Source organism: Cydia splendana, chromosome 17 (assembly GCF_910591565.1).
Source record: "Cydia splendana chromosome 17, ilCydSple1.2, whole genome shotgun sequence".
Taxonomy (NCBI): domain Eukaryota; kingdom Metazoa; phylum Arthropoda; class Insecta; order Lepidoptera; family Tortricidae; genus Cydia; species Cydia splendana.
In genome coordinates, this window is record NC_085976.1 from 260212 (window position 1) to 276027 (window position 15816).

The 15816-nt window shown below is 36.5% G+C and overlaps 1 protein-coding gene and 1 pseudogene across 2 annotated transcripts in view; both read right to left on the reverse strand.

The window, feature by feature from the left end:
- LOC134798609 (heterogeneous nuclear ribonucleoprotein 27C) overlaps positions 1 to 15816 on the reverse strand; it is a 53268-nt gene that overhangs the window by 3107 nt on the left and 34345 nt on the right. The window contains exons 9-10 of one of the 2 annotated variants that reach the window (XM_063770975.1): positions 11465 to 11541; positions 7578 to 7659 (exon numbers count right to left, since the gene is read on the reverse strand). The exons of the other annotated variant lie outside the window; for it this stretch is intronic. Of the exons in view, the coding sequence (XP_063627045.1) occupies positions 7578 to 7659; positions 11465 to 11541 (159 nt within the window). The remainder of the gene's footprint in view (positions 1 to 7577; positions 7660 to 11464; positions 11542 to 15816) is intronic. 2 annotated transcript variants of the gene reach the window in all.
- Positions 1466 to 5414, reverse strand: LOC134798516 (uncharacterized; annotated as a pseudogene).

Below are 15816 nucleotides of genomic sequence, written 5' to 3' on the forward strand. Positions count from 1 at the left end.
ATTAGCATTTCGCCGTTTTCCACCGATTTTCGAGTAACGAAATCGAGCGATCGAATTTCAAAAATCGCCCCCCAGGTCGTTCAGTGACTGATCCAGGCAGTTTTGTATTTGGTCGGTTAACTGATAAATGTTATAGCTACCCGAAAATGTACAAATTGTTTGTTTACTTTCATTTTAATGCCTAAAGATACAGACATAATTGATGATCAAACGAACTTCTTGAAGTGAAGTTCGATCGAAATTATATGAGTCACTTCATTTGAAGATATAAATTTATATTAACCATGTAGTTTCCCTATTGTACAGGTAGCATCGCACACATTTAAGAGTAAGTATTTTGATTTAAAACTGACAAATAGCAACTTCCGCCCACTTCCGGTTATCCCTCCCCAGCGTGGGGCGGCCGCTCAGCTCCTCATTATTTTTAGAGAAGTCAGGAACCAAAACTTATATCAGGGTTCTAGGGCGGGAGGGACCTTATATTATATCTTCAAATGAAGTGACTCATATAATTTCGATCGAACTTCACTTCAAGAAGTTCGTTTGATCATCAATTATATTTCGTCACTTCATTTTTCAGATATAAATTTATATTAACCATGTAGATGTTTAGAGATATAAGTTTTGGTGATATTAAAAAGGAAACCAGTGTATGTATTAAATATATTTTAATAACAGAACCAAGAATGCATGTTTTATTTTATCATATTTATTATAACCTTGACAATCTTCTAATTGATCTTAATTGTACCTATGTTGAGTTATTTGGTAAACAAACAGACCTGGCAAATTCAGAGTGATCTATAATGGGTCTATTATAGAATTTGGCAAACGTCAGTGACGAGCTGGACCAGCCCGCTGTTTTCCTAATAACGTCAACACTAACACCAGCCGCGTTCGCAGCTGACGTTGACGCATGTCGTGCGCTGTGTGCGCCGTACATCACATCTACTCCGCTCGCTGATAATACTTTTTTGATCCATTTACTAATGGTTTGCGATGAAGCAGCTTTATAGGGACGTCTGCAGGTTAAGAAAAGATTATTTATCGTATCAGTTCTCATATCCTTTGTTATATCTAAGTAATCATTTAACGCTTTCGCAGGGCAAATTGTGGGATCTTCCTTAAAATAAGGAAGAATTAGTACTGGCTGCTCTCTATTAGGCCCAGAAGTTTTAATAATATCAGTGATGAATATTTGAGCACCATTGGGTGTAAACTGTATATTATTTACTTTAATTAACGACAGCGTTTGAACACGGTGGGCCGTACATAATGCGAATAACACAGCTAATTTTTTAGTTAAATTTTCGAAAGGGATGTCTTTATGAGGCGTCCATTGCGAAATATAGTGTAACACTTTTTTTTGGGTCCCATGTACTGTTGTATTTAGGGGCAGTAGGTTTAAGTCTATACACGCCTTTCAATAATCGTCTTACTAATGGATCCGATCCAATGTTCTTAGGGCCTAATAGCAAAGATAAAGCTGAGCGATGAGAATTGATAGTACCATAAGACGCGCCTTTAGAAAACTGCTCAGATAGGAATGTAATTACCGATTTAATAGAACCTTCAAAGAAATCAACTTGATTAATTAAACAAAAGTCCCACCAAAGCTTGAGGGATGAGTTATATTGACTTATCGTATTGTCAGCGAGCGAGGCCACCATCAGCTTTATAGCGACAGCCGTGTGTCCCTGCCGTGCGTAGGCTTCCCGCAAAGCTTCGCGACACCCAGGGTAAGTTTTCTGAACAGGGGGTGATGACTCCTGAAAGGAGAATGTAACAGGTCTTTATGCGGTCCAAAATACATTATTTCAGAAACTAACATACTTTTTAAAAGAGGGTACCACGGCTGTGATGGCCAATGTGGAAATACGACAACGCCAGTTGCATTGTCTTCGAATATTTTTTGTACGCATTTCAACATCAACGAGAATGGAGGAAATGCATAGAAATAATATTCGTTCCAACTCACTGTAAAGGCATCAATTGTTAGGGCCTCTGGGTCTCTTTTCCACGATATGTAATCGTGACATTTAGCGTTGGTGCGAGACGCAAACAAATCAATTTGCGGTTGTCCGAATTTACTTACTATAGTCTCATAAACCGTCTGAGAGAGCTCCCATTCCGTATCTGGATTAATTTTTCTTGATTCTTCGTCAGCTTCAAAATTCTCCGTTGTATTTATGTATGATGCAAATAACCAGATATTTCGTGTCTCGCACCACTGCCAGATTTGTCTAGTAAGGTTTGTTAAATGTGGGTATTGAATACCGCCCATCCTATTGATATAACTTAACGCAGTTGTGTTATCTACCCTCAATAATATTGCGCAGTTAAAACAATTTTGTGCCAAACATTTTAATCCTAAGAAAATAGCTAATAATTCGAGATAATTTATATGGTGGTTTCGCTCGTCGTCCCTCCAATAACCATTAACGCGATCATTGTCACTGACTGCTCCCCAGCCAGTGGAGGATGCATCAGTAAAAATAACTTTGTTAAAATTTAATGTTCTCATAGGGCTCGTTGCGCTATATATGTGTTGAGCCCACCAAACCAGATCGTTAATAATTGTTTTTGGAGGGGTGACCTTAGTTTCATAGTCGTCAGTTTTTTGTAGAAACAGGTATTTTTCCCGTTCCAAGATTTTAGTGTATAGCCAGCCATATCGTACAGCTGGGCAAGCGGCGACTAGAACACCAATAAGTTGGGCGAATTCTCGAATTGTACATCTTGGCAAGGACATAAATTTATGGACTAACTGTGCAATTTTGTTTTGTTTATCTATAGGTAATGACACTGTCAAGTTAGCCGTATTATACATAAAGCCAAGAAATTTACAGATTTGTTTAGGTTTTAATGAACTTTTTTCGTAATTAATCACGAACCCTAGGCAAACGAGTAGGTTTAGTGTTTCGTTGACATTTTTAACACATTCTGTATAAGAATTGCCGATACATAGAATGTCGTCAAGATATACGACAGATTTAAAGCCGCGTGACCTGAGAAATGTTACAACTTCTCTCATTATTTTACTAAACACTCTAGGGGCTACTGAGAGTCCATACGGCAAGGAGGTGAATTCATATGTTAGTAAACGTGATTGATTATCTTCAAATTGGAAGCGTAAAAACTTTCTACATGAACTGTGGATAGGTATAAGAAGATAAGCTTCTTTTAGGTCAATTGTTGCTAAAAAACCGTTTTTAGGGATAAGCTTAGATGCAGTTCTGTAGTCTTCCATCTGGAAATGTTCGGTTTTTATAAATTTATTAAGTGGTTTGAGGTTAAGTATGAATCTTTTACCTCCATTTGACTTAGATGCCAAGAATATTCTAGATATAAATTGATCCGGTAATGGGAGACATTCTGAAACTGCACCTAAGTTCAAAAGGTTTTGAATAGCTTCAGACATTTCATGTTTTTCCTGATTTGACCATATCGAATTATTGGGTACTACATTTTGAACAACATCAGTGTCAAAGGGGATACTATATCCTTCCCGGATCCATTTTAATATTAACAAATTACCAGTAATGTTTTGCCAACAATCAAAAAAGTAATGTATTCTACCCGCATGTGGTACCTGTGTTAACGGCGCGCTAATTGGGCACGCGTTGTCGCCTTGCTGGCCGGCCTCGTCTGAGCCGACGAGGCAGAGCTCGGTCTGTAAGATGACGTCCTCTTGGGCGCTCCCCGCGTCATCTTGATCAGCGGGTAACGGGGAGGCCACGACCAGTTTCCCCGATGTTGGGGAGGACGAGCGGTTGATGTAGATGGATATGGTGGGTAGGATGGGGCCGGGATTAGGTTAGTAGGATTTTTCTTTATTTGAAGGCCTTGCTTCTCTATAGCTTTACAAGCTTTAATTTTTTCGGATAAATTGTTTCCGAATAATGTTTCGTCACGGCTTGCGTCTTGAATTACATTTAGAAACTGTTTTTCTAAACCGGGTGTTAATAGCTTGATTCTGGCTTGTGTATTAACATGATGTAGATCGCTTAAAATGCGGCAGGCGTCACTTAAGAACCTAATTGCTTTTAAATTATCTTCGTTGCCGTTGATCAAGACGTCCATAGCTCTGTTGATCGCCGTGATGCCTGCGCCCAGTTGTTGCTGATTGAAACTTATTTTCTTATCCCTACCTCGAGCTGTTTCTGGAACGGCGGCAGATATCTCTGGATTTAGTTTCGGTGACTGCAACAAACTACAGTTTTGAGGAACTAAGTATTCCTTAAGAAGTTTGTCCTTGTCGTCCTTTGACATGCCTTTTTTTTAATAAAGGCGTCCAAAGTTGTGCTAGGTTTTCGTGTATTTTGTTGCCGTACACCGCATCATCACCAGTTTTGGCACCCAGTGCCACTAAAATATCAGGATTTAGCTCTGACGCGATTTGATCTGCGTCCGTGGCCTTCAAAGGATCCGCTACTAACGGTTCTAATTGTAATTCAGGCTCATGATTTGGTTGTAACTCGGGTTCAGGGTTTGGTTGTGACTCGGGTTCAGGATTTGGTTGTAACTCGGGTTCAGGGTTTGGTTGCAACTTAGGGTCAGGATTTGGTTGGAGCTCAGGCACCGGATGTAATTGTAATTCGGCCTCGGCGCCCGTGTGCAACATAACCTCCTCAGGTGTATTTCCATGTGTATCTGCAATATGTAATCTTATAAGATATCTATTTGTAAAATAGAACAAAACGACAGCCTCAATCGGCTCTAATGCTCAAAGTAAAAATTCGCAAGGAATGGAAATATCTAGGCCCTTTTGTTTCGTTTCGTGCGTTATTCGATCTTTTGCCTTCGTGTTGGTTCACGACCAACCCCCGGGCGAAATCAATGTTCGAAATACGAATGTACTTTCCTTCGTGTTGGTTCACGACCAACCCCCAGGATGATTTATTCCTTCGTGTTAGTTCTCGACTAACCCCCAGGATATATATATTTTTTAATTATTATTATTTTTTTATTTTTTTTTATTGCACGCCATAAAAAAGATAAAAGTTGGCTCTCGGCCAGAGTAGGTAGTGTACGAAACGGGCAGAAAGATTTTCGAGACTAACGTTGATTTACGATACTTACCGTCACCATCGGAAGAATCCGATGAAGAGTAAACTATTCTTCTACGAGATTCTTCTAGTTTTCTTATTTTATTTTTATAATATTTGATGCGCGCACTACGTTTCGGCATCGTGCTTAGCGTGTGCTCGCTACCGCGCACAAATAAGGAATGAGGAGCTGAGCGGCCGCCCCACGCTGGGGAGGGATAACCGGAAGTGGGCGGAAGTTGCTATTTGTCAGTTTTAAATCAAAATACTTACTCTTAAATGTGTGCGATGCTACCTGTACAATAGGGAAACTACATGGTTAATATAAATTTATATCTGAAAAATGAAGTGACGAAATATAATATAAGACTAACACCGTTCGAGAAATGGGCCCCTGGACAATAAAACAATGTTCTAGTGGTTATAAAATCGGTCCGCTTGACAAAACGCCAATTAAGATAAATCAGTAAAAACGTTCACACAGGAGAGTTCAAAAAGAATTTTTTGTATATACATTATGTAAAGTAACTCATTATGTTTTTTATAGTCATTTTGTGGCTTCAGTAGCGCCCTCTGTAGCTGTTAGCTATTAACCCGATTAATTGTAGCGAAATAAAAGAAAAACTTACCGCACCACGCACCAGTCCGAGCATTCAGTTTAACCTTTTTTTTGCGATAATTCTAAACATAGGTATAATAGGGTGGTTCAAAAAACATTTATTTTGTTACACTTATTATGCTGATAAAATACACCAAGTTTCGTAATTTTATCTCAACTACAAGGGGGTGCTCAACCACTTTGAAAAGTTGTATGAATACCAAAAAAAAAAAAGTATTTATTATTCAGAATTTTATTTAAGTATCTGGTTTCCAACTATTCGAACATGTGATTTACATACGTCGTTATCGCGGGAGCAAAAACAAGCCTGTCAAAGAACACATGTAACAGAATGTCTGTTTTGTAAAAGTGGAATATACTGCCTACACATTTAAACCTCTAAGATGTTCTTCATATCTAGCATAAAGTTTTCCCTGGAAAAGGTCAGTTAATCTTGTATTACACTTTGTAAACGTATACCTATAAGTCAACGTGTCAGTCAACTTGAAAAATAAGTCACCAATGTATTTAATTATTTATATCAGTATTTACTTACTTCTGAAAGTATTTTATGTGATATTAGTAAAATATGACCAAACTTTTATTTAAATTCGATTCTGCTACATTTTGAACCCATAGGTAAATATAAACGTTACTCGATAGGAATGTCACTTCTGTTATTATTTATTTGTCATAATCTTTCACTACTGTCAAATCGTTGTTGCCCCCGCGATAACGACGTATGGTGATTTATAAGTTTTTAAGTAGAAAAACATTTTTATTCCTATTTTTTATAATTTTTCAAAAGTAAGATTTTTTGAATTTCACCTAAAAAATCATAAAAACTAGAAATAAAAATATTTTTTTACTTAATAACTTTTAAATCACACTTTCAAATAATGTGAAAACCACTACTTATATAAAAATCTAAAAAAAAATAAACATCTTACTTTTGAAAAATTATAAAAAATAGAAATTAAAAATTTTTTCTACTTAAAAACTTATAAATCACATGTGCAAATAGTGTGAAACCAGATACTTAAATAAAATTCTGAATAATAAATACTTTTTTTTCTTGGATTTCATACAACTTTGAAAAATTTCAAAGTGTTGTAGCACCCCCTTGTAGTTGAGATAAGATTACAAAACTTGGCGTATTTTGTCAACATAACAAGTGTAACAAAATGAGGGGGTGCCGCTTCTTCTAACTAGAGTTTGAATTTTTCCCATACAAACGTGAACCACCCTAATAGGTAAGTACAGGTACAAACTACATGCCACCATATTTTACATACAATGCTATTCAAATGTAACTTATTGCAACATTGATTTCACCTATCTAGTATTAGATAGGTACAACTTTTTAATTGTAAAATAGCGCTCAACAGAAGTGTAAACATATAATATGTAGGAGGTAATAGTAGGTATACACACATTTTGACGTAATGTGCTTGTTAGATCTTTAGTAAACATTTTTACATTTCCACCACTTCTGTTAAACGCTATTAGAGTTGTTGCAGTTTGTTGAAACTATCATATATGTTGGTACAGTCAGCGTCAAATAGATAGTGACGGTCACAGTGACCAAATATATCGGAACACATCCTTATTTTTATGGTAACAAAGGTGTGTTACGATATATTCGTCCACTTTGTCCGTCACTATCCATTGATGCTGATTGTACCTACCTACTTAGTCTGAATAGATACTCTAGCTAATACCTACTACAGAGTTATCGCTTAACTCAGTCAGTTATTTCCTCATGCAGCTTCGCCCTAACTCAGTCAGGTTGCGAGGGACAGAGATTACGTCACACTTGACGTTCACACGTCCAACTGAGCTATCCTCGCCCGTCAACTAGGGAATCGACTGAGTTAAGCGGTTGACTTGTAAACTTAAATGGATAGGGGAATAAGGATAGGGTAGGTAACCTGATGCGGACGCAGAGATGTCGGACACGTTACAAAACGACTGTTGGGGGGACACCATGGCACCACAGTATATCATGGGCACCTGTTAACAGTAGCACAGTCAGCAGCAGAAGTGGCTATAAAGCAGGCGAAGTGTACAAAACGATTTTAAACATAACTGTGTTAATAACTGTCATTTTGAAGAATTCTACTTCGTTACTTTTGTTGCTGACTGTAGAGAATTGTAATTCATAATTAGAGCAATGAGAGGGAGGAAGTACTAAATTCTAACACGGGGGACCTAAATTACTAAGATCCAACCGGCCTAACTCTTCTACAATCTACGTCATCTTTCTATCTATCCCATTCCCAACCTGTGACCTATCTATCCCAACTATTCCCAAAGGAGAAGAAAATTAAGAGCAAGATGCAAGTTTTATGAAAATCTTTGAATTCTACTTTTTATCTTTAAAATCAACCTAACCTTGGGGTTTGATGGTGGTCTAAACTGCCCCTACTACAGAGATGTGAAAAATACTTTATAAAAAGTATTTAAATACAAAATACAGTGAAACCTGGTTAAGTGGGACCTGGATAAGTGAGAAACCTCTATAGCTGGGACTCATGGGGCGGTCCCGACACTTTAGCACTGAATTACCTCTGTTAGTGAGATAAAACGAACCTCTATAACTGGGATTAGTTGTTGTGATTTTATAGTCACATTTACCTCTATAATTGAGACAGAGATTGTATTTTACCTCTTTTACTGAGACTATATTTATAAGATTACATTTTCCTAATTGTTTTTTAGAATTTTATAGGAATTGACCTCTGTATCTGAGATAACGTCAATCTATGACCTCTCTAACTTGGACTTTATTGATCAATTTCTATATTCTTACTAACTCTTAGTTTATCCACAAATTCCGCATTTGCTTAATTGTGTCTAAACGACTTCAAGTTTGATTTAGTTTTTTATGTAAGTAGTTAAAACTATCGAAACGAAAGCTGAAACCTTGATAAGTAACACGAACAAACAAATTTTCATTTATTAAATTTCTAAGACGCAATGAAATCCGTATCAAATTTAATGTAATTTTAAAATATCTATCCTTTGGAGAATCATTCAAAATAAATTCAAGGAAATATTTAAACAGACTTAAAAAATATTTAGGGACAAGGATTATTTTACCTTATTTATTTTTAAAGATAATTACAAAATACCTTATTAACCACCTCTATAACTGAAATATACTCTATTCTCACCTCTATTAATGGAACCCTCTGTAAATGAGATAGAAATTTATTTGTACCTGGCTAACTGAGAGCCTGGGTAAGTGCATGGAATACCTTTTTAAGTGAGACAAATCTGCTCGTCCCTTGAAGTCTCACTTATCCAGGTTTCACTGTACAAATACTTCCTTGATATACTATTTCAAATGCAAAATAGTTTTTGAATTTGTATTTAAAATACAAAATACGAAATAGGTATTTTGAAAATACTTTTTAAAAATACAAATACTTTGCGATAAAAAGTACTCTGAGTAGTGAATACCTAGTCTGAATTAAAAAGTATTACTCGCAATTTCCGAGTTGAAAAGGCTCTCTTTATTCTTTGAAATCAGTCCTCTATCTAAAGTGCATATTTCTAGTTGTTTGCTCATATTAACCGGTAGGATGTATGGATGATGGTTTTTAACGGCCAATTTTTAAAGCATTAATATAGATTTGAAATGTTTTACAGCTAGTATAATGCCTCTCCTTAGTGTGATGAAAACGTCTCGTTTGTGTTTCACCAGGGCAGAAAAGTTTGTTCTCCTCTCGTGCCTTGAAACCCTCGAAACACTCAAGATTCCACTTTTTTAACCACTCGCTACGGTTGTGGTCATGTGCGACGTTACTAAACAGATTCAACAGTTCCATGTTAAAAGAATGAGAGTTGCCAGGATTGTAACATCAGAAGAGATTGTAACTGCTACCTGCATTACCTACTATAAAGTATTTTGTATTTTGAACATAGAAAATAGGTCTCAAAAAGTATTTCAAATAAAATACAAAATAGTTTTCTTCAAAAGGTATTTAAATACAAAATAGGTATTTTGCATTTTGTATTTGCATTTTAAATACAAGTATTTCAAATAAGTCACATCTCTGCCCTACTAGCATGCTAGGTTGACACTCACTGAGATTATACCTACAAGCCCAAAGAATCTAAGAAAGTAGACATTTGAGGATGAAGTTATTTTTGAGCCTATGGTCGCATTATCACGAGATAAACACAGAACAAAGCACCCGTATCATACATACAATCAAATGATGACAAGTTAACAAAATCCCAGTCGTTGCTCTTGCTAGTGGACGGGTAATAGTCTAATAGTGTCTCATTTTATTTGATTCAAGTTTATATTACAAATCAGAAATGAAGCTCTCGTTTTGTTACGTCGCGCACTATGATCGCTATACGCTATGAGACGATTACGCACTTTCTTACCGGAAAAAAACCAGGGAATCTGTGGAACTTTCCAACTATGTAGGTACCTGGTGATATTGTACACCATAAAAGGACTTATCACCATTAACATCTTTTATATTTTTACCTGTGGTCTGACAATAATTTCTATTTCAAAAGGTAGCTGTCAAAATGTATCCTGTGTTTATCCCTTGACAAACCAAGGGCCCGCCTTATTAATGCGTATCTTGTGATTCTAGCGATTTCTGAATGAGGGGACAGTCCTAATTCTTTCGTAAAGACAGTAGCGAGACTTACCATTAATACCATTATCTACACCTACATCATAACTAACAATTAGTAAAAGTTATTGCAACGCCTTCTAAACGAATAAATCAAGAGCACTGATAATGTGTGTCACGTTCCTTCGAAATTGAATGTTTTCTCACGCTATTTGATTGGCGTAAGTGGCGCAGGTCTCAATAATATTATATTCATTTTGTTATCAGGTTTAGGCACACCGCATGCGTGCCGTGTGCGCGCACGGCGCCAACATTTTTGCGCACGCGTACGTGCACGTCTACGCACACGCCGCCGGTGTGTTGTGGCCTTTAAGCGAATAACAAAATGGATTAAAACAAGACCTACATTAGTGGCGCCATCTAGCAGTAGCCTAAATAAACTTACTACTTAGGAAGAACGCGATTTTGTAGACTGTCACTTCACTTGATTTATTCATCGAGAATACAAAGACGTATGATCCATTATATTGATAATGAACAGATTTATAGTATTCCGCTTGTGTTTCAAGCTAAGCTTTATGCATCTATCTCTATCTAGACTATCTACCATCGCTCACACGGTTAACCGACAATTCGCAACCCTTATTACAAGATAAGGAGGCTAATTCGAACTGACATTCCGATTCCGATTGTTCGTACGTATCTGAGACGTACGGGCGAATGATAAGAAAATGGCAACAATGCTTAGAAATAAAGGAAAAGTAGAAAACTCACTGTATAGGACGAGACTAGAACTCGCGTCTCCGGGATTCCAGCCTGCCGCTCTACTGACTGTCATGGAACTCCGGTAGCCGTATATGAAGTGAAATACTCTTACGGTAGATGTCGCTAGGCGCCTATTTAAGGCGCATATGAAGGATACGGTGGAAATATTCGCTGTCGACAGGCAAGTCTCGGTAGCTCAGTTAGTGGAGCTGCGGGCTGGTATCCCGGTATCGCGAGTTCGAGTCCGATCAGTTTTCCACATTTCCTCTATTCTAAGCATTATGTTGTTTTTTGTTTTGCGGATCTGCTTAATACATAATTAATTTAAAATGACATAATTTTGATATAGCATAGTAATGTAAGTTGAAATTGGCCTCAAGGTCCGATGGTCAGTCTTGTGTAGTTAGGTAACTAGTACTCGTACATTGAAATACGAGTACGTGGCTATCCACCTGGGGCGGCGTGCCGTCGCTCATCTGCACGGCCAAGAACTTGGGGCTGCCGGCCGGGGCGCCCGCGGCCTCGCCCTCTGTGCACATAGCTGCCAAGTTAATCATACTAGCTACTTTATTCAATGGTCTCACTCATTTTTTTCTTCATAATATAGAATACTAGTAAAAGAAAAGATCGTTTACAGTACATAATATGGCCCTATTTTCCCGCACTAGTGCGTAAAATAGCACTTTTCGTGTGTATGTCAAAAGTTTAAAGGGCCATATGTACTGTAAAAGTTGTACGATACACGTGCGAATAGGTAATTCGCACCTCGTGTCGATTTAAAACACTCCCTTCGGTCGTGTTTTAATTTATCGCCACTCGTTTCGAATTTCCTCTTTTCCACACTTGTATCGTAAATAACTATTGTGAAAATAGGAGTAGTCTTTCTAAGCTAACTTTGCATTGACTTGAACAGAACAAAACGAGGGAGTGATGTCATTATAAAGTCATATTATCATAGAAATTTGACATTAATTCAATTAGTTAGTTTTTAGGGTTCCGTACCCAAAGGGTAAAAACGGGACCCTATTACTAAGACTCCGCTGTCTGTCTGTCCGTCCGTCCGTCCGTCCGTCTGTCACCAGGCTGTATCTCATGAACCGTGATAGCTAGACAGTTGAAAATTTTCACAGATGTATTTCTGTTGCCGCTATAACAACAAATACTAAAAAGTACGGAACCCTCGGTGGGCGAGTCCCGACTCGCACTTGTCCGGTTTTTTCTAATTATTTTATTAAGTACTTACGTAACTAGTACAAAGTTAAAAATTAAAACTACAGTCTGTTTTCGCTTTGATACACAAACGTAAACGTTTGTTAAAATTTTCAACGATATGCCGCAGCTCCTCCAAGGATATTTTGTCCCATTTTTTGGTAAGTGTTGTTTTTAGAGCGTTTACACTTTTGTGTTTAGTACCACATGCCCTTGTAAATCCTTGGAGGAGCTGCGGCATTTCGTTGAAAATTTTAACAAACGTTTGCGTTTGAGTATCAAAGTGAAAAGAGGCTATTTTGAAGACAATTTTTGTTGCATAAAAAGACTAGTTTTAATTTTTAACTTAGGTACTCTGTAATAGTTACATAAGTACTTAATAAAATAATAAGAAAAAATGTTCTCAACGTATTTTTGGGCCACCCTGTAAACGATGAGGAGGCTACTTTCTCTGGAAATACCTACTGTTTATTTAGTAGATTTTACATTTTATGCGATGATTTGAAATTAGATATACCGGGTGTGGCCTGTAACAAGAGCAAAAAATTAAAACATAGATTGTACTCCTCAAACCGTGACACTTTTGTTCAACAACTTTTAAAAATTATGAAGTATTTAGACTCCCTATTTTTCATACAAAATAAATATTATCTTCAATGGACGCCATCGCCATGCCATATCATTGTGATTGACGTTGCTTGTCACGCCTTAAACGTAACAAAATTCGCAATACATTGCGTCTTAGAATAAACTTTAAAGTGTATTAAAAATCAAACCACAAGTTATTTTTAAAAGTCGCTGAACAAATGTTGGTCAGTATGAGGAGTACCGCCTACAGTTTAATTTTTTGCTCATGTTACAGGCCACACCCGGTATGACAATTGATACGACTCTGCATATGAGTCGCTTAACTTCAAACTCGGGTAAATCCATCTGTCAGATTATACGATTTTGGTATTAAGAAAAGGTAATAGGGTAGATATTTGCTGAAAGGGTCGAATGGATTTACCCGAGTTTGAAGTTAAGCGACACATATGAAGAAAGGGCGATAGTTGATGAGAATGGAATGTGTTAAGATATGACAAGCGAATTCACAGCAGGAAATGCTAAAAATATGTAAGTAAATAATAACGGAAATAGATATAATAAATTCAGTGTTGGAAGTGTTTCTGCTCAGTGGACACTACCTAGTGTTAAGTTATTGGTTTTAGTGGTGTAAGACTATTACGGGATCGCGGAACTCTATGCCCAAATATAAAAACAAAAATTATGATAACCTGCGGTGGCTCGGGGTCAGTCGGGGTCAACTAACAACTAAAGGAGGGACTCAAACATTAAAAATGCCAGTTTTATTTTGAATTTTTTGATTTCTTTTAATTATCTACGTTTTATAATGTCCTTAAAGTAGATATATATTTCATCATAAGATATCTCAAATATTTGCAGTGGTAGATAATATTAATATTTTAATTAATCAACCAGTAGTATTAATTAATTCATTAAGATAGAAGAAGCTTAATAATAGGAAACTACGACAAAACTGTTTTTTTTTTCATTACAATTACAAACTACGTACTTATATTTACCAATTAAAGTTAAATCTAACACTAATATATACCCAAAATACCTAATATGAATAATGCATAATTTCTACTTCAAAAGACCAGTGTTATATTCTGTGATAGCACTTTAATCATTACATCAAATACTTATTAGCTTACAAGCTTTTCGTCTTAATATTTTAGAGTTTCGGTTAAATTAATAATTAGAACCGTAATTAACTAATTATCATTAGGTAATGTAAAAACAACAAGGACGTTCTCGAGTGAGTCTATCATAATTTTCCTTTTTATATAACGAACATAAAGTAACTTATGTAGGCCGCGGCGCGGCGCGGCTACTATGCTCACGCAATGCACTCGTCGCTAGGGCTAGCTATAGTAAGTATGTAGTTACATTAACATTATAACACATCTAGATAATAGTCTTACAATCGTAACATGCTTACATGTGTAGAGGTCGCCGGTCGGCAGGCGACGCTCTCATACATTTAGGAAATTAATACAAGTCTGTATAAATACAGCCCGCGGAGGGCGGCGTAAATAAACTTATATACTGCCGTAAGTAAATATTACTTTAAATATTGTACATCAGTCGATCCTTCACCTAACAATTTTGTAATCTAATCAATCGAGAATTATGTACTTTAATTCACTATTAAGAAATCATAGTTTAAAAATAATCAACATCATTTTTTTAATTAAAACAGAAATAAATAACAACTTGCCCTAAGTTTTTTTATAATAATTAATGTTATAATTAACTGTAAAGCCCGTGCATATTATTTTACGATAAATTGGGTCTCATAATTACATTTATATTTAAATTCTAGTATAAATATGAGGTTGTATATTAATAATACCTGCATTTTAAAATAAGTTTCGAAAAGACTACAGTAAATCGAGTTCGCGGGTACATTAAATGCAGAACTAAACAGTCGCGTAGAGGTCAACTTAGTCTCGGCTAACCTAAAGTTAACACTAGGGGTCTCTTGTATAATTAGTCAATTACGATCATAAATATAAGTAGTATAATGAGTCGCGTCGAGCGAGTCGACGGCGAGATATCAAATACCAAAATACACTTTTACACAAACATGTTTCCTTTAGGTATATGTATTATACTACAGAATAAACATACACATATAAAAACCGCGTACACTATAATATAAAGTAATACAAACAAGAGTCGAAAGGTTAACTACACAACAGTACTACAGTTAAGCCATGATTAAAATATTATTCCATAAACATTACAAGATACATGTATGTATGTATATGTATAGCAGCCGCTGTGGCGCTCGGGCCGGCGCCGACGCGTGAACATTTGACAGACGTACCTCGAACGAGTCTTACCGTATTTGTATTTTGCTAACTATTTTTAATTAATAAATTCATCCAATATTTTATGCTCATCTCCTATATAATAATAATAATTAAAAACCCATATAAATAGTCTTCGATTGATTTCCACAATAATTTGCACTAAGTTTAATGTTGAGTAAATCTAAAATTTCTAATACATATTATACTTTATTTTAAATAAATTATACTCTTTATGTTAATTAGAAGATTGCCACGACGGTTCATTACAAACTAAGTTCTTAAATTGTTCCGAAGGTTTGTGAGTGTGGCCGAAGGCCGCTTACGCCTTAGTGCTAATCGTTATCACTGAAATCAACACAATATAAAACATCTCTATAATCACTTAACTTTTTGTAAGGCATCGTTTCCTAATATTAAACAGATGTGAACAATTTTATCGTATTATATCGGTGGTTGTACATTAGCCTACAGTATCGGTATCGGTATCGGTACAGAGTACAGAGTACAGTAGGGCGCCACGCCCGCGCGCGCGCGCGCCGCGCCGAGCGTCAACAAATGCGAGTAAAAGCTGGAGGTACGACCGAAACGAGAGACAGTCACAGGAATGGATAACACAAATTATAATCTAACTAACGTAGGAACAAGAGCAAACGAAACTATACCAAGCCGTACTATATACGTAACCTAGTGGGCAGTTTAGGCACCGACGT